Source organism: Nilaparvata lugens, chromosome 8, assembly GCF_014356525.2.
Source record: "Nilaparvata lugens isolate BPH chromosome 8, ASM1435652v1, whole genome shotgun sequence".
NCBI classification, from domain to species: Eukaryota; Metazoa; Arthropoda; class Insecta; order Hemiptera; family Delphacidae; genus Nilaparvata; species Nilaparvata lugens.
This window is the reverse complement of record NC_052511.1, coordinates 39,135,112-39,159,756: the sequence shown is the minus strand read 5'-3', so window position 1 is coordinate 39,159,756 and position 24,645 is coordinate 39,135,112. Positions and strand designations below refer to the sequence as shown.

At 34.0% G+C, this 24,645-nt stretch overlaps 2 protein-coding genes across 2 annotated transcripts; one reads left to right on the top strand and one right to left on the bottom strand.

Moving 5' to 3' along the window:
* Positions 1-225: 225 nt before the first annotated feature.
* Positions 226-4,322, top strand: LOC111045069. Its single transcript, XM_022330379.2, has 2 exons — positions 226-678; positions 3,975-4,322. Exons 1-2 carry the CDS (start codon positions 579-581, stop codon positions 4,136-4,138), a joined length of 264 nt encoding a protein of 87 aa, XP_022186071.2. The 5' UTR covers positions 226-578; the 3' UTR covers positions 4,139-4,322.
* A 3,286-nt stretch (positions 4,323-7,608) lies between these two features.
* On the bottom strand, positions 7,609-24,637 carry LOC120348884 (protein CLEC16A homolog). Its single transcript, XM_039435144.1, has 13 exons — positions 24,634-24,637; positions 23,928-24,059; positions 22,481-22,732; positions 20,857-21,011; positions 19,540-19,701; positions 17,577-17,696; positions 16,163-16,345; positions 14,861-14,985; positions 13,481-13,626; positions 12,950-13,033; positions 12,143-12,291; positions 10,827-11,101; positions 7,609-9,182 (listed from the first exon to the last, which is right to left on the bottom strand). The coding sequence occupies exons 1-12, from the start codon at positions 24,635-24,637 to the stop codon at positions 10,844-10,846; spliced, it is 1,770 nt and encodes a 589-aa protein (XP_039291078.1). The 3' UTR covers positions 7,609-9,182; positions 10,827-10,843.
* Positions 24,638-24,645: the final 8 nt, after the last annotated feature.

Here is a 24,645-nt window from a genome sequence, read left to right as displayed (position 1 = left end):
AATTGAACACATTTCGTTATCACGTTATCAACATAAAAAGTTGATGAATCAATTCACACCTAATCTTCAAAGCATCGTTCGTAAATTCATTGACAGATTGAAACCGTTGCAAGGTGATTGAGATGCCGTAAACAAGTCCTGTCGAACGTAAAAACCAGACATTTGAACGATTATTACAGAATCTAATTTGAAATGTTAAATAGCCATCGGTAAAATTTCAAAAGAGTGACTGAGAAGTAGCAAAGTGAGAGAAAGACAGACCTCATTTACATACAAGCAGCACTTTTGTCCGTTACCCCCTCCCCACAGCCCCCTGGGGGGTGGTCCGCCCCCCTCACCCACTCACTCATCTACTTGAGACACTTTCTGTCACAGAAAGTAGTAAGTAGTCGCTGGATTATTTGTCTAGGAGGCCTCCACTAGTAGTAGTGTTTTCTTTGTTGCTTAGTTGACATAGTTTGCATCCATCAAATACCTATCTACAGGCATTACACTAAATGTGTATTCACTTTGCTTAGAAAAATATATAGTTATACATACCAACAGTGTGTTTAGACAGAAATATCAAGTTGTGAATTATGGCATTCACAAAGCAATGGAAAGGCAGAGGACTAATCGTCTGCATGGTGCTTATCAGCATTTTCCAGATGGCATCTCCTTATAAAATATCTAGAGATGGTGAGTAGTGGACTGGTATGCAATCAAATAAAATTTTATTTAAATTAGGAAGTATTTCTGAGTTAAGAGTGGGGATGTGTTATTGACATGTCATTGATAAGTAGGGTGAGGTCTACTAGATGAATGTTGGAGTGTATTCACACAAAATAATATACTCTGGCCCGGTTAATAGGTTACTTATTGAATCTGATAGACCATTAAACCAATAGATTTAATGGTCCATTAGATATAAGATTTCTAGAAACCAGGCATATAATCTCTTAATAAGGGAGTCTGACTACCATCTTTTACTTAGAAAGAAATATTGAATTTATTTGCAAAATTTCAAAACTTTAATATGAATATTTCACAAGGAATCAATTTTTGAAAATTTGGACTTGAGGGACAGTATAGAAAGAAATATTTGAGGAACACCAAAGGTGAAAGAATCTCGTTTTATCATGGTTGAATTGAGATTAGTTTTAGATTTATATACTTGAATAGTTTTCATTAATTAATCTACTTGGGAATGACTTAATATTCAGAATGTTACAATTCTTTTAAACATAGGCTAAACATTTAACAATAGAATGAGTGTAATATACTACCTCACCCTTCTCACATGTACAGTGATGTAGAATGTAGGAACAAGAAATATATTAGCTAATTAACAGGAGAGATGAATAATAAATAAGATTGAACATAGTTCTAGTTATTAGAATAAGGGAAGAATTCTGATTTCTATAGCTAGTTTCCAGCCAAGTGATTAATCCACTGTAATAAACGATTGATGATTATTTTGAAAGAATAAACAATTATATTATTCACTCTTTTGCTAAAGAGTTACCCTCTATGATCCGAAACCCAAAACTAGTATTGCACAAGACATCAAATTGATGGAAGCGATTCAAATTATAGCTAAACAAAACAGGATTTTATAAAATACCGTAATTCTGGTTTCTCAAATTCAAATTGATTGTAGCCAATCTGCCAATAGATATAAAATATATTACACATCACTTTATGCTAATATACGTAGCAGATTAAATAAATTATGCATTTTATGCTAAGCAGTACCTTGGAAAAAAATTATGCACTTCAAATTATATGATAAGTAGCAGAATGAAAGAATAATGACTAGTATTGGATTCCAGGCTTCGATAAAATAATAACGAGCAGCTCAGTGCATGTTTGTTTTCTTGATGCACTTCTACAAGACCTTGAATAGAGACAATAAGAAATTATTGAAGCGAAAATCGTTAAAACATCAATTAAAAAGAGCAAGGTGGAAAGGTCTCGAATTCGCACTTCTTGGAAAATTGAGTTCTGTTCATCCAATTATCTTTGGCAGTCAGAAACCTTTGTATATTATTTGATAATAACGTATTAATTGATAATAATGTACATTGAAAGTCAGCGATACCATACTAGGAGAATATTCAATATTACTGCACCTCAAAAATAATATTTATTTTTCAATTTGAATACAAGAATGCACTATCTAATAGCTTTAGTACTGTATTACCTACTAATCAAACTTAGCTTAACGTATCCACAATCAAAGCTAATAGATACTACACGAATTATTATTATTATTAGAGCATTGGAATTTTTTTTGATTCATTAGAGAAATTTTTTACTGTGGGCAGTGTTGTTAAAAGGAATATAATTTGAAATTAAATATTCTTGAAATGAGAAAACAGAATGATATCTATTGAGAAACATGTTAGCATCTGAGTTTAAATCTGTTCGTATATTATTACTGCCACTTTTATTGAAGGAGACTATAAGATTATTGATTGAATACGTTCAATATCCAACACAATAATAGAATAAGTTGTTATAAATTTAAAGAGAAATATTCCTCATTCTGAACTGAATTCAATACTGAACTGCGAATGGATATTGGTTCAATGTGCGAAACTGAGAAGTAAACAGAAACTCCAGTTCTAATAGCAAACTGCATTCCTCATTTTATTGAGCATTGTGTTTCTTTAAATAACAATTTGTTATGACTGCAAGCAAATTACTGAAAATTGTTATTCTTCGAAAGAATGAAAACAAAATTTTAAAATCATACCAATACAATTATAGCGAGATTCACCTGAAACTGTCAGCATTCTTAATAAATAGCACCAATGCTTTCCGTTCAAACAATACTGTCAACATTAAGTGGCTCTGACAGTAGTGCGGTAGGCCGCAACTCAGCTATTATTTGAAGAGTTGAGTTATTAACCTTGCTTGGACAATTCGTTCTAATTTTTATAAAAGCAGGAAATGTGTGGGCTATTCCCAAATACTAGAAGAATGGAAGAATATTCCAAGTGGTACGAAAATTCAAAAGAACCAGGAAATTTGTGACAATTGAGAATGAATAAAAGCAAATGAATGAATGAATGAGGAATTTCTTTTGAAGCGGGAATAACAGCTTTGTCTTGTCATTTGAAGTCATCATAGATGAGTTTATTGTAAGAATCCCAAAAACCATAATCTGATGATCTGAGGGTCAGTTTCAGTTTATTGTAATACGGTAGACAGATGATCTAATAGCCAGCAAATATTCAAGAAATAGAACTGAACAATGAAGAAGTGAGAATATTAAATGATGTGCATGAGTAATGTGTATGGACGTCAATCTAGGAGCCAAGAGAGAAGAGACTTGTAGTCATTCAAATGCAAACAAAAATGTTACTTGAATTGTTTGGATAGGAAGGTTTCAAAATTTAAGATAAAAAAAATTAGGAAAATTATAATCAATTGTTTAGAAGTTGTTCATACAGAAATCCCCACAAGTACAATAATTATACGTAAGAGATTTGTAAAATTTATTATATAGAAAAAATCTGAAACCAGAATCAGAGACAGAAAGACAGGCAGATCCAGTAGATGAGTCATGGAAGATAGATAGCAATAGTTGGACAGTAAATTACTACTGAGTATCAATTACCTCTACTAATTATTACAATGCTTTAGCATAGAGAAAAGATAGCATAAGCTAGAATTGAAAGCATTGATTTTATTTTCAAGTAATGCTGAGAGTTCGAAGTGAATGCTACTAAAGCCATAGGGAAAAGATAGCATGATAGAATAAACTAGCATAGCTATGCTAACTTTTCTCTATGACATTAGTGACTTTCACTTCAAATACTCTCATCATTACTTGAAAATAAAATCAATTCCATTCATTCGGTGCCGACACTTTAAAGTCATTCTCACTCCAGACACAAGCAAAAACGTTGGAAATAATTTGAATACGACTGATTGACTAATTTTAATTATTGGCAGCGAATAATCATTACTATCGATTTGTATTTCAGTGGAGACGTGCCTGCCAGGGGAGCTGGTGTGGGTGAAATGCAACTTATGCCTGTGCAACCTGGAGGGACAGCCGAATGCAGTTTGTGCCAAGATGTGGTGTCAGCCTACGCCCAAGTATCACTATGATGGCGACGATGTTGACACCAGAGAAATCGTAAACTAACTTCATCTCAATATGGTCACTTAACCTCAATCATTCATTGTATATTTATATTCCATCAAATTCTTCCAAATGATATTTGTCACTCAGCTAAACAGTTACATTGATGTGTGAGTATGACAGTGTATTAAAACTATGTCAAATTCCTTCAATTTTTGAATATCCTTTTAAATTAAAATTTACACTTTGAAAGTCCTTTAAATTAAAACTTACACTTTGAAAGTCCTTTCAAATTAAAACTTACACTTTGAAAGTCCTTTCAAATTGAAACTTACACTTACTCAAGCAATGGAATTAATGTGTGAGTGATTACAAGTGAGTATTAACATTGAAAATAGAGAGCATGAGAAGAAATCCCAAGGTATAAGTCGTTTATGTTCCAAATTTCAACCCGATTTTTGTAAACTCAAGCCGATTACTGTCGACTTCTATCTATTATTACTGTTATGACAGGATGAGAGTGTAAAACGGCACAGTATGAGAGACAACCAGCGTCACATGGTTTCACGGAAAATAACTACTATAGTGAGGTCCACGTTATAATGGCAGTATTTGATCAACTTTGGTTTTGCTATTCTTGTCTATCATTCGACAAAGACGGTGTTACTATCCTTTTCTAGGTCCTCAACGATGCCAATTATGTTTTTGACAGTGTAGAAATATAATTAATTGATGCAGAGAGTCGGCATCGCTATTCTTCTATCTTCATCCACTGCCATTATAACGTGGATCTCACTATAGAACTATCGGCTTGATAGTTCACTATGAGTTAACAGTAAAATTTGGAACATAAACGCCCTATACCATGGGACATCTTCTTATGCTATCTTTTATCGATGGTATTAATGAGTGTAAAAAAGATGATACTGTATATCTTGTAACAGGATTACACTTCCACCTTGAGTCTTCAAGGGCAAAATTTATTTGATTCTACTTGTAAAGAACTCTAACCAATGCTGTCAATTTGAAGTAAGTTTCAAATGAGAAAAATTGCCAATTGAGAATGTATAATTCAATATTGATAGTTCTTCACAGTTAGAATCAGTCTACTGTCTAATATATGTATTATTGTTTAGTTCATTAAAAAAATATGATAACCATAATATATGTATCTCTGTAATCCTTTGTTATATTCAAGTCATCAATTATTGGAGAATATTAGATTGATCCTAAGATGAGACTAAGATGAAGATCAGCAATCAAAATTTCCATTATTATTTCCTTTGTGGCTCTTCAAAATATAAAATAATTTATTATATTATTTAATGAATGATTTACTAGGTTTGGTGTCACTGGCAAGTCTGATAACTGTATTTTTGATATACTGCACTTTTTATCAAGAGTATCAGCTATCCTATTGCCGGTGAGAGTCTGCTAATAGAAGGATTTTTATAAAGTCATATTGGTTCGGAATTTTGAAATTTGATTTTTTGAGATATACTATTCTTTCTACATCGAAGCCGTGATTCAACAGAAAAGATAGTAAAGTGGCAATAAATTTTTTCAGAGACCAACACCACCATTGATAATCCCACCTCTACACAATACATTAATAGAACAGGTTCATAGGTACATGCAATAATCTTCAATATGAACCTGTTCGGAAAAAGTCTACAAACCCAAATATTGATATCCTAAAAGACAGCAAAACCATTTTCTAGACTGGTGATTCCAGTTCAATATTCCAATTTACAACAAATAATTATTAGATAGACCATTGGAATATTATTTTCCTACAGTTACATTGAAAAGTGGCCATTGCTGCACTGATTACAGAACGCAAAGAATCACTTTTCCGCTCTAGTGCGGGGAAAAATTTTTCTGCACTCCAGATTTGCAACATCGCAACGCAAAATACTTAGTAGGTTATATGGAGCAACAGTGCAGCAAAATCAAAATGAAGTTGGTAACAGTGACTGGGCTGCTATAGTGAGCAGAGGTGCAACGAAGCACAACGCGCAAATTATTAGTATTATATATTATAACCAAGGACAACATTTTTATTCAATTTGACAATAAATTAAGGTTTTTATCAATAATAAAATTACACAGAAAAACATTTGATGGATTTCAGGCAATTTTACCCATAATTACCCACTTTTCATATTCAATGGTAACTGTAGGAAAAACTTAATGTGAAATACGTGCGCAAAGTTCCTCTGCTGCACTCAAGAAACCATTCCGTAAGTAAACGTGCATTCCACTCAAGTAAACGTTTCTTTCGGTGCAGCAAACTGTCACTTTGCGCACTAGTTGCACAAATAACTATTTTCTATAGGACACCAAAGACAATTTTTCTAGATACTCCAGGTCAATATTCCAATCTAAAACATAGAATTATTAGATAGACAATTGGAAAATTCAAATAACTACAAGTTTTTATTATGAAAACATTGGATTTATATTATATTCTAATGCGATTTAACATAATAAACTTTGAATATGCTTTACATTCAACTCATACTATTCACAAAACAATACAATATTTCAGTAGAAATAACATTTTATTATGTACATGAAGCATAATAAAATTGATAACTACAATACTACTCACCTAAAACAATGCAGTTTCTATTTTTATAGCAAAATTTATATTATCACAGAATCATGACAATAGCATTATATTATGACCAAATTTGTAGCATGTACTAGTATCAAATCACGTGAAATGTAAAATGCTTCTCAGACACTCAATATAATAAAGAAATATATGGTGAGGTCCACGTTATAATGGCAGTGGAGAAAGATAGGAGAACAACATGCCGATCCTCTATCTTGTCAACGCCTTCTATAGACGGTAGCTGATACAGGTTTATTGATGTTATATTAACTGTTCATTCTCGTTTATAATAATCAAAATAATTTATTAAGCAAGAAATTATATTTTTCAACAATTTCATAATTGAGATGGAATATTTTGTTGGTTAATTATCAATTCTACATAGTTAAAAGACGATCTGGCAACAGAACAAAGCGAGAAAGAGATAGCGCTATCCGCTTTGTTGAATGATAGACAAGGATAGCAGTACGCTAATCAATCACTGCCATTATAACGTGGACCTCACTATAGAAGGTAGTTATAAAATTATATTTTTTTACTAGATATTTTGAAAGATTTGAAATTGAGATGAGGTTGTTATTCTTTCATCACTCGAATTAAATTGATTCTGAAACAGGTTCTGAATTGTACCTTAAAGAGAACAATAACAACTGAAACTATATAATAGCCATAAACAGGACTTCCTATATGTAGTGTATAGGAGGTCCTGCCATAAACGAATGCAGTTTGTACATTGTACAATTTGCACTGCTCAAAATTTGAATCGAAATGAAAATGAGACATGCAGGAAAATACCATAGGCTAAATATTACATAATTATATTTTGGTCGTATGTAGATGACTAAAGCCTTAGGATAGAGTCATTGTTTAACCATCACCACTTGAAAAATTAAATGAATAGTATTATTTTTCAATTATGCAAATGAGAAAGAACTATCCTCATTGTTAATATTGAGCTGCAGCCTAGTCTATACGTAGAAAAAATTGAGTTAAATTTATTTGTTCACAATATCTCTATTGTCTAATATTATATTATTTTGAATTTTAAGACTATTAATTAAACAAGAGTAACTATTTTCCTGAAGTAACATATTGCAAAAGGTTTCAAAGAGTAATAGATGCACACTTTTCTTCATGTATTTCACACGACATGCAGTCAAATAATTTTGACTGCATGTCGTGTGAAATGCATAAAGAAAAGTGTATTCACACTAAAAGTAAAACGTAAAGTGTAAAAGAATTAAAAGTAAAGTGTAAAGAAAAACATATTTCACACGACATGCAGTCAAATTTTTTGACTGCATGTCGTGTGAAATACCGTACATAGAAAAAGTGTGTTAATACATCGCAGCTCGGAATGGATCGAGAAACCATCATCAGTAATAGATGATTACACAAACTAGTGCTCTTTGCATTCAAGTCACCACTTTATCCTTCAATTTCATAAGTTAAAATGACTTTTTATGGAAATGTGATACTAGAGTTGAAATAAGTACTCCATACTAAACAAAATTGATTAGTTATTTTTGAGATACTTTAGTTTCCAAATATAGTATCTTTCATTTACAGTAAACTAGGAGCTTCAATAAGTTATATTGATTGATTCATCACATTAATACTGTTGGAACGATTGGTTCATAAAGATAATTAATTTCCTAACAATCCAAATCCATGAGTGCACGATAACTCAAGATGAAACAAATAGTTCCTTACTAGATTGAACTTACAAATTAACTATTAGAATCCCATTCTGAATGTGAATATTAATGAATATCAACGAAACGAATTTTCAATAATAACTAATAAATTCTATAAAAATTGAAGTTTGAAAAACGTCTATGATATTTCATCATTATTCTTTATTTACGAAGCTGGTTGGAAGTTTGTTTGTAACATTGGTTACATTATAAATGATCAATAATAATGATTGACCATGATACATAACTAAGAACTGAAGAAAATCATAGGCCCGGTTGCACAAAATCCGGTTAAATTTTAATCGTGATTAATTCCATGAGAACCATTGGAGAAGGCCTCTTTGATAAGACGGCTTCTCTGATTGGTTCTCATGGAATTAATCACGATTAAAATTTAACCGGCTTTTGTGCAACCAGCACATAGAATCTATTTTACAGTAACAGCTAATCATAAATTATAAGAGTTCAACTGCCAGGTAAAATTCGTATTACCACTATCCACTACCTACATAGAAGCACCAGATTAAACATTGGAATATTATTATAGATATTGCATAATGCAAACTGACCATTACCAACTTAACCCCTGATTTCAGTGAAATGTTCTATAAAGCAATCAAGTTTCAACAAAGTTTATTAACAGTTGCAGGTACTAAATAATTAAGATTCACAACCTTCAAACAGTGTAGGGTTACCCTGCCATGCCAATGCCATTGATGGGCGAATCAGTGCTGACCATTGATGGGCGAATTAATGCTGACGGGATGGAATTCATTGATGTGGTCAAGGCCTAGAGGAAAAACAAAAAAAAACTTTGTTCATTTCCTAGGCCAGGTTACAAATGCAGGCTATATTTTCATAAAACTCCAATACTGACGATGAAGGGAAAAGGCTTTCACACACTATTAATTACGCTGCACAGGCCGGGTTACAAATGCAGGCTATAGTTTCATAAAACTCCAATACCTGTGATAACGGTAAAAGGCTTCTCCAAACTGGACTAAACATAATAAGAAGTACGCCGCACTATCCACGTCTAGTGAAAGGTAGCCTTGTTCCTATAGAATAGAATCCCGATAAAACGAGTCCCTTACAATCAATTGTTTATTGATATATACGTACTAATACAAGAATTTCTAAAAGTAGATTTGTTGCTAAGTATATCTTTACAATGGATGGATTCTTGAAACCGTTGAATATGTTTGTCCCTTAAGATGAGTTTCATTAATGTTTTAATGTATTATAATATATGACTTCCAAAGTCGGAATTCCGTAATTAAATATGATTTCTCTCATATTTAAATTCCTTTTGAATATCCGTCAAACGAACTGGGAAAATCGTTGTAAGCGATCCTAAGATCATCGCTTACATCTGAAGACTTCAGAAAACCTTTTCTCTCTTTTTACTTTAAAATTCTATCAATACCAAATATTCTATAGCTATTCTGAAACATTGCCTGAACTTCAATGTAACTTCCAACAATCATGTAACTCACACATCATGTTAGCGTACACGTACATAGATACTGTACCAACCTTAATATCGAATATAAAATCAACTTGGAAATCATGCTGTAATTCTGCAATTACACGAATGAAAACGTTTGAATTATCATCATGTAAAGGAAATTATCTTCAGGAATTTTGTTTTTCTTAAGCAGTCTGCACACAGGAACAATAGCTTATGTACATTTGAGTTCTTTGATTGTCCGTCCCTGTGTGCGAGCTGCTTCAGATCACTCAACTCCAAGTATTTCTATCAAAGGTTCCATCATCAAGGTGGATTATCACAATTAGTGTCCGCTACAGTGAGAATATTATTCCCATAAGTTTAAATAAGACTATTCATACTCGCTTGACCGTAATGAATGGGAACAGTTCCATAAGAACTTATGGGAATTATTATCTTTATTCCACCGGACACGTTCAGTAATATGTGGGAACCCAGGTTTAGAAGTAAAAATTTTTAGCTTAGTAAGTGCTATTTTGAAATTCCCCGCTTTTAGTTGTAGCCTGTATTAAGCATCTTACATAATATTATGAATTCGAAGGTTGAACAGAACCCAAACCACTTAGGGCCGTTTGCACAGTCAAAGCTTAAACTGAATATAATCAGATGGTGGCTTAAACTCAAAATGAACTACATTATAACGAACAAGATATTAGGGGTATTCACAATGTTGGAGTTAGCTGGCCAAGTCGAGCTATTCGCTAACTCCTGCTATTTGCTTAGTTAGAACGCTAAGTTAGTACATTAGAAAAAAAAATAGCAGACGAGATAGCAGATAGCGCAGGTTTGAGTCCGCTAACTCTAGCTAACTCTGTTAAAACGGCGGCCATATTTTTTTGTCATATTTGGTAGTTCAGCTGTCTATAATAAAATCAAAACTATTGAAAACTGTCAACTATATTAAAACTGAGATGCATCACTGACCGTGACTTGGCCCTTCCTCAGACAGTCTCCACCTTGCCCTTGGCTGAGGGCGGACGTTTTTCTCTGTCCTTGTCTTGCAGCGGCGGCTTACTGAAGGACGTCTCGACGCTAGGCGCCGACACGGCACCGAATGATGTCTCGACGCTGGGCGCCGACACAGCACCGACGCCGCTCTCCCTCTCTGTCGCACTGCTGCTTGTCACTGCTGCCACGACACCAGCACTAGAACTGGAAGCTGTTTCAGGCACAACTGGCACTGTCGGTATACTGTCCCTCTGCAAAACAACGTCAATCAATCAAAACAAATCGATCAGAATCAATCAATAAGTCCCCAACTATCAATAAATCAATCATCACCAATCAATTAATCATTCAATCAATCAAACAACACCAATCAATCAATCTATCTATCAATCGACACACACGAATCAAACAGTTCTCTTGTGACTATAGGCTATTATAGCATATTAGCTTATAGCTTATTATATTCTCTTCACAGGAAAAATTTCATTACTTCTAAAAACACTCTACTTACATGGGCTACTTTTGTAAAAATTGATTAAAACAATATAAAAACCTTGTAGTACCCTTTATTATTAAAAACTTTAAAATACTTCAAAAGAAATACTAGTTGAAGAATTTTAAAGTTTTTAATAATAAAGGGTATTACAAGGCTTTTATATTGTTTTAATTAATTCATTACTTCTCTATCCCGAACAGTTTTTGAGTTATGAACTTTTTTAATAAATTGTTGTGACATGATCTTCGGAAACCTTGTTGCTAGAGAAAATGATTAAAATGTAATATTGTAATAATTATTGTAATCACTCTGATTCCAATTGCCCCAAAAGCTGTGATCTTAATTGCCCCATGATGTAAATTCCATGTGGTAATTGGAATCACGGCTGGAAAAATTTTCTGAGCATTTGTAGTAGAATTTTGATTCAATTTTTGAATTCTAGGCCAGAAATAAGCTTGAGTGGCATTCCACTTTCTAATTTTATGATGCCACTATTTCACCTATAAATGAATGGAAAATTATGGATCAACTCTATCCGAGAGTGAAAATGTAGAGAGAAAGAAAAACGTTTTTCCCTGATGCGAATAATTTGTTAAAACACCTTTAATTACCTACATCAATAGATAGAAAAAACATAGTTTGATAATAATCAATATCTGTCCATATCTTTCAATATTATTCATATTTCAACCGGAAATAAAAAACCCTGATCCCAATACCCCCGAGCTCCAAATTACCCCCACTTTACCTTCATTTTTTGATTGCAAATTCAATACAGAAATATGACTGCACATACCTTCTTCAACATGTCTTTCAATGGGATTTCTTCACTGCGAGGTCTCGGTAGTTTCGGAGAGCCTTCTCTCGACTTGGCTTCTATGCTGCCCGACCCACTGTCTCTCCTTTCTCTCTCTTTTTCTCTCTCCTTTTCTCTTTCACGTTCTCCTGATGAAAAGAGAGAAAATACATAATAATTTTACAACGTCTACCCCAAAGCAAATAAAAATACAATCTACCCAAAATACATAAGAGAATCATATAGTTCTATCATGCAAAGTTTGTAGAGGTTTTGTAAGGCAGTTTAAACTATTCTTAAGAATTTTTACTTGGACCCAATTAGAGTTTATTGACGGCGAAAGGACTTAGTTCAGGAGAGTAATTGTTCCAACAACAGTAAGCATGATCTCCAATAGCTACGATTAGAGATATGCGACTGTCTCGCGTGCTTTCATTTGTGGGGTGCTTCCCTAATCGCATAGTTATGCACTTCGAAATCACTTCCCAGTGATTGGAAACCCATTCAAAAACAAGATACAGTACATCCATTACTTATCAACATCCGTCTCATTTTTTGAGAGTTATTGTAGATGATTTAGGCAATCCTATACATAGGGCTTATATGAGCACCATCTCCGATAAAAAAGTTTCCTCCTATGTATACACCACCGCGATATTTATTCCATGAAGCAAGAGATATTACAAAGTAATTGAGGCATGCTCTGAAAAATACTATTTTCATAGTGTAATACGTAAACTTGATCATGTAGATGTCTTTGAATAAGCATTTTTTACCAATTGAAAATTCAATAAAAAATTAACTCACTCAATTTTGGACTGGATGGTACTTTGACGACGGATGATAGACCAGGAGGTCGCTGATTTAGAAGTGGTCTGCCAGATGTGCTTCCTAAAATTAGAAGAAAAAATGTAAAAACTTTACACAAAAACCTTTTCACACAGGGTTCTTGTGATTTTCTGTAGTGCTTATAATAACATAATGCAGGTATACACATAACGCATTTATTGATCTAGAATCAGTCAGAGTTGTGATTAAGAGGTAAAATAGACATTATTGTGATAATTATGATGAGTGTTAACAAAACATCATTGAGACTGTATTGACTTTCAAAATCAAGGAGATAAGCAGTTCTGGATTTATCCTGTTGTCTTACCAATCATTGATTTGAATAGATAAATGTGAAACATATTCAAATTACTAAATCCACGTCACTTCGCTACGTCATTAAATAAACGAGTCATTGTATTCTATTGAAATTCATTCGGCTGGATTTTTTTAGAAAATAGTAAAGATTTAAGACAAAATTCTACTTTGAGAAGAAGCACTAATACTTACTGTATTGATGTATCGATTGGCGAAGAGCGAGAAGGTTGTAGGCGGGAGGTGAAGGAGTGGATTGAGCAACACTGCTGGGAATTTCTAGAAGACGAGCGATTTGCGCCATTTTTTTCTGCCTTGCTTTCGTTCGACCCTTAGTTAACCTGCAAAACAGACGAGAAATACTGTATTATAAAAACAATGCTTTAAAAAAACAAGATAGAACACTGCTCCAAATTGTAAAGCTTGGGGTTTTACCGCCAAATTTTATAAAAGAGTAATTTTTAAAGTAATTTTACGTAAATTTTTAGAAAGGAAACTCAGTTTTATTTCAGTGTTTGTTATCCTATTTTAATCCATTATTTGCACAAAAACTTATCACTTATCATTGAAATGAATGGGGGAGCGGAAAATGGCAAACCCAAGATTTCTCTCCCATGAATTAGCAGAGTCCCAAATAAAGTTTGGTCATATAATTCACACAATTCAAGTCAATGTCCGGTCCAAAAATATTCAAACTCAAATTCGAATCTGATGAGTTACCGTGAAAAATTAAAATGGGATATCACACTATCTTCACTGTTTATAATGTAGTGGCCGTAGTCGAGTGGATTAGATGCTGGCTTTGTAATGATGCTGTGTATACTTGTGCTTGTATTTTTATTTCTTTGAATGTAGCCTAAATACTTTTATTTACCATGTTTAATCTATGACGATGCTATGCATTTGTATAAATGTTTTCTGCAATAAAGAAATCTTGAATCTTGAATCTTGTAATCCAAAGGCCCGGTTTCGAATCCCTGCCCGGCAAGATATTTTTCTCGGGCCACTCCCGTGTTTCGGATGGACACGTTAAGCCGTCGGTCCCGGCTGCCTGAAAAGCAGTCGTTAGGTCATGTCAGAGGCCCTGAAATTGATCAGTTGCGACCTGAAAACTCTGACACCAGACCTGAGCCAGCCAGGTCACACGATATTATTATTATTATTATTACTGTTTATAGTTATTGTATCTTCATAATTGATTAGTTTCCAGAATTGCATAATAACGAAAACTGGAAGGTGAATGATAGGTTGAAGAATGGAATGGGATGGATGATTAGAAAAATAAAATTAATGAACAAGGCACAATAAATAGAAAAAAACAATTGAGAAGGTTCAAAAAGGATTAAGGAAAATGTATTTTTTAATTGAAAAATTATTTCGATTAATCGATTCAAGATTTTCATTTGGAAATGTATAATGGAGGGGAAAAGAATTTTTAAATGCAATAGGTTCAATTGTTTAAGAGAAAAGAGGGAATGGAAGAAAATATATGATGGTTGAAATAATAGAAGAGATAAGAGAATGGATGGAATTGTTGAAACCCCCAAAAAAACTTAAAAATAAAACAATTATTACCTCTGTTTCGCAGCCAAACATCTGATGTGATCATCAAATACGAATTTAGCAGCAATGAGTGGGCCGGTAGTCGTGTGATGAATTGTTATGTGCAAGCAACGAGAGTCATCCTTGTCTCCTTGAACCTGAAATACAAATTCTATATAAGACTACAGGAAACAAGAAAGTATGATTTGCTATTTGAAAATTTCGATTGCAAATAGCTTTATTTTTATTGATGGACATCAGTAATGTATCGGATCATTAAAGTATTGGTAGTTAATAGCATAGAGAAAAGATAGCATAAGAAGTTAGGTATAGGACGTTTATGTTCCAAATTTCATCCGATTTTTGTTACTCAAGCCAACTACTGTCGACTACCTACTGTCTATTATTACTGTTTTGGCTAGGTGACAGTGTAAAGGTGCGTACAGACTGTCGCTCTGCTCCGCAACCGAACGTCACTCCAGCATTGATTGATTGATGATCGACCGGGGAGCAACAGTGGTTCGACCGGGGAACGCGAGAAGATCTAACATCTTCCGTAACGTTCATGATGGGTGCGTGGGCGGAGCGACTGTGGTTCGATGGAGGAACGAGGGCGGTACGAGGGCGGAGCGTGCTCGGTGCGGGTTGGAAGCGCGTATATGTGTACGCAGCTTTAGAACGGCACATCATGAGAGACTACCAGCGTCACATAGCTTTACGAAAAATAACTATGTGGACTATCGGCTTGAGTTAGCAGTGAAATTTGGAGAATAAACGCCCTATGCCATGGTCTATCTTCTTATGCTATCTTTTCTCTATGATAGGAATAAAGATAGAGTAAGAGTGTAATATTTACCTAAAAGCATTGTAGTGCTTTATTCACAATTTTTTCTCATGCTTTTACAATGTTATCCTATTATATCATCAAAAAGGACAAAGGAGTGAGTCAATTTCGTTGGCAAATGACTCGATCTTCATAATGGAATAGAATATGTGTTGGAAATTTGAAGTTGACTAATGAAAGCAATCAAAAGTAATCATCGAACAAAAGCCCCCACATACAGGTACGATACTCGAGGCTTTAGCTCTAGTTACCATTAAGAACTTGTTATGCTCGATTAAATATGTCATATGGTTTTGCATGAAAAGATTGAAATTTCGCACAATTTGACAACACGGATATTCTGTTTGATTCTCAACTTGTTCCATTCAGAGTATAATGAGAAAACTATTTATACTTCCAAGTTTTCATAGTTATCACAGATTTTGTGTTACAATAATAATATATTTTACGGCTAGAATATAATACTTTCGTTGGAAGTTGAATAAATATACCTCCATGTCCTGTAGGAAGCCGGCCATCTTGGCGACGCCCCAGCCGAGGCGACGCAGGTCGGGCTCGACGAGGATTAGCTGTGAGCTGTCCATGGCGAGGAAGCGACGCATCTTGGTGCCCTGCTGGTTGATCACTGTGCACGCGATCAGGTCACTGTTGTTCAGGTCCAACACATTGTCCACCTACAACAGAGCAATGCTATGAGAACAGGGAGAAGATTAGAGTTGGAAAAAGAGACGAATGAGAAGAGAGATGATAGAATAGAAGGGAGAGTGGAAAGAGCAGAGAGGAATAGTGAGAGAAGGCAGAAGAGGGGGAAGAGTAAGAAGAGAGAGAGATGAGAGCGAAGGTAGAAAAGATAGAGAACAGGGAGAAGATTAGAGTTGGAATAAGAGAGAAGAATGAGAAAAGAGAAGATAGAATAGAAGGGAGAGTGGAAAGAGCAGAGAGGAATAGTGAGAAAAGGCAGAAGAGGGGGAAGAGTGAGAAGAGAGAGATGAGAGGGAAGACAGAAAAGATAGAGAAAATGAATAAGAGAGTGAAGAGTGAGAAGAGGAAGAATATAATAGAATAGGAGAGAGAGTTGGAAGAGCGGAAAGGGAAAAGAGAAAAGATAGATAAAAATGAAAAATGAGAAAAAATAAGAGAAATAATACAGAAGAGAGATTGATTGATTGATTATATGCCTTTATTAGGGCGGAGTTAGGACTCCTGGTCCTCTCTGCCACACAAACCTTTACAAAATAAGAGAAAATTTACATAAGAATACAGAAATAATAGATCATATTAGTAATAAGATTACATAAGATTAATAGAAATAATAAAAACCTTAATCAAATACAATTACATATAAAAAAGGAATCTAAACTTAATTTTTAATACAATTAGAAAACAATATTTAAAATTCGATAGATAAATCTATAAGAAAACCTATCAGGAATGAAGAGAGAGAGAGAGAGAGAGAGAGAGTTGAAAAAGAGAGAAGAGAATGAAGAATGAGAAGATCAGTAAGAGAGTGAATAGAGAGAAAGGATAGAATAGAAGAGGAAAAAAAGAGAAGAGGAAGAGCAGAGAGGGTCAAGAGACAGAAGATAGTAGAGATAGAAAAGAGAGAAGAGTGAGAAGATAGAAAACAGGATAAAATAGAATAGCAGTAGCACAGGGAATGAATAGCTGCAGAGAGGGAAATGAATATAGAAAAAAGGTAAGAGAGAGAATAGGATTGAAAAGAAATTATTTTATAAAATAATTGTGTATCATTGAAACAATAAAAGAATAAAGAAAGAAAAGTAAGTTGATGGGAGAGATAAGAGAAAAGTTATGCTTGAAATCTTTTGTATTGCCATGTTTGCATTCTTGCTGTTTGTAAACTTGGTAAAATTGCAGTAAATGAAGAATGATTATTCTAATTACCTGTATGCAGGCGGCGCGGTCAGTGAGCGGTAGTTGTGTGTCGCGCGTGTCGCCCGACAGACGCACGCTCAAATCGCGCACCAGCAGGAACACACGTATCGCGCGACGTGCGCGCTCCACCTAAACACAAACAATCAAGACTAATAATAATACCAAACACAAATACAAACAATATTAATTGGTGGACTCATAGCCTAATTGATAGAATGTAAGAATTTGTTCACAATATGTATGTTTCAACATTCTAAGATTGTACTGTATTGTGTTTTCTGTCAATAAATTTAAAAATTCAGAAACATTGAGTTGTGCACAGACTTACGCTCAACTCAAATCGAATGTCTAACTTAATACGTATAAGGTATGCGCAGACCGATGCGTACAAATTCATTGCGGAGTTTTCAAGAATTCAGACTGCGGTTTCCAAACGAAGTTTTCGTTGCGAAATATTGGGGCACGTACTCTGGGAAGCGAAGTAATCGCAATGTGGAGCGCGGGAATATTCGAGTTGACTTATGTTGTTTACAAGGCAGACGAAACTAGTGTAGTTCCAGAACTCGCCACAAAATTCGCAACACGAAAAAGCGCTGCAAATGCTGCATGTAGCAAAGGCTGTGAATTATTCGCAACGGAATATTTCCAAACGCATTGGTTTGCGCCAGCACATACACCGCAATGGTATTAAATTTCCGCACGGCAAGTTCTGCGAATTTAATTCGCACCGCAACAAAACTTTTGTGTTGGTGTGCGCCTGGTAATAGTGAGATTCACGTTATAAAGTCAGTAAAATAATAGAACCACAGAGTTGCCAATTCTCTATTACCAACGTATTGCGACACAGTGTCTCAAGTCATCCTGGTATATCTAATTCAGAATTGATTGTTTATTCTTGTTAATAATGATCAGTTATAGAAGAAATTGACAACGGTGCGCAGTTGGGTGAGAATGATAAGATAAGATAAGATATCCATTCATTCAACATAGTATATCATACAATACAATACAATAAACAGTTGAACAACGTCAGAAAATATAATCTAGAATAAGTTATTGAAAGAAACCTCACATCAATGAAATATAAAATTAGATAACAAAATTAAACCGAGATAATTAAAAAAATTTGCCTATACCTGTATTTATAAACTTGTAAGTGTCAATATGTACTAAGATTTATAGAAATCGTTCACTCTATAGTAAGGCTTTGCAGCAAGAAAGTTGTATAGAGTCTTTTTGAATAAGCTGACGCTCATTGACTTTGACTTCAACTCGGCAGGCAATTTAATACATAATTTAGCACCAATGTAAGAAGGAATTTTCTCATATAAGGAATGTTAACCTGTGCTGCCTCAAAGCTAGTCTGTTTCTACCACTAATGTTATAATTGTGTACTTCTGCATTTGTGACCAGTTTTGAGATATGGTTGTGGGTGAAAATTAATAATTTGTAGATGTAAATGGAAGGTAAGGTAAGATATTCAAAGAAACAAAGGCCTCTCTACAAGACTCATTATACTTAAGACCAGCCACGTATCTAATAGCTCTCTTTTGCAGTTTATAAACTTTTTAGAAGTGGAAATCTGCGGTGCCTCCCCACAACTCTATACCGTAGGCAACATGGGAATAGAATAGGACATAATATACCATTTTTGACACCGATAATGGTACAAATTTCCCAATATTTCGTATAACAAATAGATCTCTACTCACCCTAGTAACTAGTGCATCCACATGCTCATAAACTTGGAATCAAAGTGAAAACCAAGCAATTTAATAGAGTCTCAAACTAAAATTTATTAGTTTACTTTTTCGAATTGACTGTAGAATGGAGCTATTTGCTTCGTCTAATGACAGAACAAGGATATCAAACCAATGTTATACAGATGCTGACTTTATAACCTACTTGTTGAAGCATTACTTAATTATTTACTCAGAGTAAAATATAAATAAATGAAATGTGGCGTGAATACCTCGCCACAAGGCAATCGTCGGGTGAACTCGATGCCAGTCATGGGCGTGCCTGTGGGGGGGAGCAGCACATTCGAGTCCATCATCAACCATTCCACGTTCAGCGGCTTCTTCTTCATCTCCTCGTACTCATCCTCGAACATGTCCAAGAATATGTCCTCACTCTGCAAAAACATCGACAAACCATTGCAATAAATTACTTCAAATGGGTTTATAATAGTAGCCTACATTTATTCATTCATTTATTTATTCATATGCAAATACAATCCAGGTAAAAACAACTGGCATTTGCCAAAACTGCTTCAATGATTTAGTAAATAGAAATTATTATTCAATATCCTCTTCTTCTTTTCATTCTCCTCCTTTTTTTGTACGTTCCTTATCTTTTTCTTCTGATTCAACTCATTTTTGTTTTTGTTCAATATAAAATTTTCATCTCTTGTCATGTCTCCAATTTTATTTGAATGGGTGGGCATTTGTTTCATGATAGATTTTGAACAACACACAAAAGTCTTGAAATAACTAGCAATAGTCACAACACAGTAGATGTGATTCCGGGTTTGAGGATTTGGACTGAATTCATACAGTACTGTAATTGAAATAAGTGGATCTACTTCATATTAATGATACTACTAAACTTCAAATCGATAATTCATTCATCATAGTTAAATTCTAGCAGCCTAGAGATCCCCCGTTTAAACCCGCTGATCACCCAACGTTTTTTATCAGGTCACTGCAGTGTTATCGGATAGACATGTTGTATTGTCGGTCCCGGCTGAAGTATGACAGTCGTATGGCTCATTGACTGCTTAAATGATATATTCAGGCGAGGTGGAACATCCGTCAGGGACTCCCACCAATAAAAGCCATACGAATATTATTATATTATTAACACAGTACGAAGGTATAGACTCGCTATAGTATTAAACTTTACATTTATTGCTATGGATTGAAATAGTAATAACACACTTATTATCACGTAATAACAAACAATATCAACAACCCATATGAAGTTGAAGACTTCTTGAACGACTTATTGTTTCTATTAACTGGGAGGCAAAAGAATTTGTGACGTGAGGCAAGTTGCACAAGATAAACCTTACTACAAATAATTTTAAAGAAACGATACAGGCTATCTAAGTTATCTAACATTAATCATGACATTTGTTCTAATTATTGAATCGATCTAATTGGACTCAATAAAACTACCTTAGGAACCTTATAGAAATTACTGAGCAAAGAGATTGCTCAATTGCTTAATCTTGACATTTGTTCTAATTATTAAATCGATCGGATTAAATTCAATAAAAAGTCCTTACCTTATAGAAATTCCTGAGCAATGAGGTGCTCTCCTCCTTGGCTCCAACCACGGCCGCAAGATGGCAGTCTTGTAGGATGCTTACTCCGTCCTTCACAGCTAGCCGCAGAAGCAGCGATATCGTCAGCTCCAAAGTCACCAGTCGAACTCCACAGCCTGATTGATAAAAGCATAATAATTATTCATGATATTTATTTCATTCACACATCACAAAATCATATCAATGATTGATGGAGAATTGATAGGATAAAACCAAAACTGTTTTCTTATATTTTATGTTCATTAATTTGTTCATTGTTTATTACTAAATGATAATAATTACTTCTTATATCTATCCCAAATTTACAGTCCAAATGAATATTTTATACTGAACATTTTCAATCGGGGATAATTGGAAGAGTAATTGATAAGTTAATTTTAATTCTTCTATTTTATTTTAAGCTTTTTCTCTGCACAATATTTGTTTGATGTTTTATGATTCTGCTGTTATAAAGTTTCTATTGTAATTATTAGTTGAATTTAACCTCACTTTCTGCATTATTTCGAAATATTATTATATTTTTCTTTCATTTTTTTGCAACTCTCACCAGCGGGCAAAGATTTTCTTTTTGCTAGTGATGCCTAGATTTTATATTTTATTTTAATTTTATTCAATTATATGTATGAGTAATTATGTTTATTTAATTATATTTTTAATGATATGTCATATTATAAAGAGTTTGTAATATGTTTTGAATATTCTAATTGGCAATAAATGAAATTGAATTGAAAGTTGGAAACGATTGAAAGCTTTGTAAATTTTAAGCCAGAAATATCTCAAACATCTTCACTATATCATTGCGTTATTAACGTTATAAAGGCAGGAATTTCCGATCTGTGGAGTCCCAAATACATGGACACGTATGAGTATTCGATAGAGGCCCATATGCACCATCTATGTTTAGCGCTAATCTAGGTTTCCTAGAATATATTATCGCATTTATTATAATGTGTTTCAATTCCAGGTTTATACGAACAGTTGATAAATCTCCGTTCAAATTGATGTGATGCTGTTGGTTTAAACTACAGTAACTATATTACCCACAGTATGGCCATTGACTGTCACATGGTACAAATCCTCCATTAAGATTCCAAACTTTATAGTCCTATCTTATTGCATTGGAAATTTGGAACTTATCACTTCTTTTACCGATTGGAAACATAATTTGAACTTCCGATGAGTTGGTATAACATTTTCAAAGGGAAATTGATTATACTTTAAAATGGACCAATAAAGTTAATTTAAATAACACTAATAAAGCTCAAAGCATCAATTTTTCTTCCCTCGGGCTCCTCGAGGACCACTTCCAGAGCTTTCACGGACCACTTTTTGGAAACCACTAGATAAACATAAAGAATGATAGATTTCAATTTTATTGTATTTCCTCATACAATTTATTGGTTTGACCTTTCAATAATCTAATTTCAAAATAATATTTCGGTGGCTACCCCACCATGAAGCCTGTTTTTTGTATTTTATATCAGAAATTTAATTTTTGATTGTGATGGCTTTTTATTTTTATTTCTTCTATGTTGTATATTGTGTTGGATTGAATAAAATGATTGATTGATTGATATCGACTGACCTGGCTGACAGCTGAGCGTGATTATATCGATGAGCTTCTCGACGAGCCACGTGTTGTAGCGCGGCTTATCGGCAGGAAGCTCCTCTGATACGGGGGCAGCAGACGGAAGCAACACAGTGTCCAGCAGCTCCCTGTCGACACCCGTGTTGTGCGAGATGGCATGCAGCAGACACAACACGAACAGCGCCGAGTAGTCGTTCTCCAGGCACACCAGGTAGGAGGTGATCGCCTCGAAGAACACCGGAACCACTTCTGTGTCATGATACAAGCCACGCAAGTGACACAATTCATTAAACAGGCGTCTCATCAAAAATAGAATCAGAATAAGGAAGTAGTGGCTTCAAACAAGTTGATGAGCAAAAAAAAAAAAGAATACCGGCACCACTTATGTAGGTTACATAAGTAACGCACTCAATTAAACGAACGTCGCGTCGACAATATAATCAGAATTGAGTTGTAAGATGAAGTATTTGTAAAGAATTTGCAGAATTTATTTATAATACAAAGTGATGACTCAAGCCACACAAGTAACACACTCAATTTATGCACGTCTCGTCGATAATTCATTCACAATATTGAGTTGGACTGTGCAGTCGAGAATTTGCAGTATTTGAATGCGGTGTACTGATTGATAATGGTATACCAACCGAAACTGGTGTCTCAAAGTAATTCAATAAATCAGTGTTTGTAACAATTTAAAATAGTTTTCATGTAGTATGTAGTTTATATCTTCCACAACAACATAGGAAGACAATTAACAAATTTAATTGAACCAACCAATTTTCGGCAATACTTTTACAATGCAGCAAGTTGCTATATTGAGATTTACTTTTAGCTATCACCATTGACTGCATTGAGAGTATTGATGCTATTTATGAAAAAATGCTGACAGTTTCACGCGAAGACGAGGAAAACGATAACACTTTTGTGTCAAAATTACACCACACACGTGGCTTACTTTATTATAAAACGCCACAACGACAATACAATCAGAATTGAGTTGTACGATGCAGTATTTGAAAAACATTGACAGCATTCGAAAGTGTTATACTGATTGATAATGGTGTAACAACGGAAACTAGAATCTCAAAGTATTTTGATAAATCAGTGGTTGTGGCAACTTGAAGTAGTTATAATTTAATATGGATATCTTCCACAACATAGCCTTCACAACAACACAGAAAGTCAATTAACAAACTTCATTAAACAAACGTTTCGTCGACAATACACTCAGAATTGAGTTTTACAATGCAGTATAACATCATGGAATAAGTAAATGTCACGACAACTTTAGATACATTTTCAATTTGCACTGCATCTGCATTTCACTACTTCAGCTCAAGTAGCAAAAGAGAAATTCTACGGCAAAAAAGAGAAAGAAATTTTATTTTCAATGAAAATGAAAAAGAAAAATTGCAAAAATAGTCGCTGCGACGATTCTAATTACCTTGGGCCAATCTCTGTTCCTTTTCTTCGTCAGTTATATTTAGATTGGGCTGTAATTTTGGAATTTCCTGAACCACAACTTTATCTGCAAAAGAAAGTTTTCTTTTCGTTAGCAATAATTTCCACTTTCCATCTTATTACCTACTCATTTAAATATACAATCAATTTGGAATAAATGAGGTAACTTTGTTAACGTTTAATTAATTGATCTCTATCAACTTTTGAAAAAAAAAACTATCTACTGTAACTCTTTCAATTGATCTCTATCAACCTTCTACTGTAATTCTTTTAATTGATATCTATCAACTTTCTACTGTAACTGTGAATTTGACAACTAATCTTAGGTCAAGTTCATAGTTGGGTAAAGTAGCTATTGTATTTTAAGGAATAGGGAACTGTATGCTTCAGAAATTATTTGTAAAGTTGTAAAATATAAAACAGGGGTTCTTTAAAAATAGGAAAGTTCTAATTTAGATTTTTCATAAACCAAATTGAATAACAGAATAACACTCACTAATCACTTAAAACTGTGAAATAATGATTAACTTTGAAAATGTGATATATACTCTAATTCATAATCATATACCATGTCATGTCAAATGAGATTATTTTGACAAAGTCTATTAAAATATTTAGATAATATTTCTCGTGAAATGAGCTGATTGATTCAACAGCTGAGCATAATCCTATCTTTCTCTCCCACACACGCATCCTCTGTT

What these genes read in the sequence shown, in the direction of transcription:
- LOC111045069 (XM_022330379.2), top strand. Translation starts at nt 579, where the DNA reads ATGGCATTCACAAAGCAATGGAAAGGCAGAGGACTAATCGTCTGCATG. An exon ending in TTATAAAATATCTAGAGATG is followed by an intron (nt 679 to 3,974) that starts GTGAGTAGTGGA and finishes TTTGTATTTCAG; the next exon opens with TGGAGACGTGCCTGCCAGGG.
- LOC120348884 (XM_039435144.1), bottom strand. An exon ending in GGAACAGAGATTGGCCCAAG is followed by an intron (nt 22,733 to 23,927) that starts GTAATTAGAATC and finishes ATCATGACACAG; the next exon opens with AAGTGGTTCCGGTGTTCTTC. An exon ending in GACGATTGCCTTGTGGCGAG is followed by an intron (nt 17,697 to 19,539) that starts GTATTCACGCCA and finishes GTTTGTGTTTAG; the next exon opens with GTGGAGCGCGCACGTCGCGC.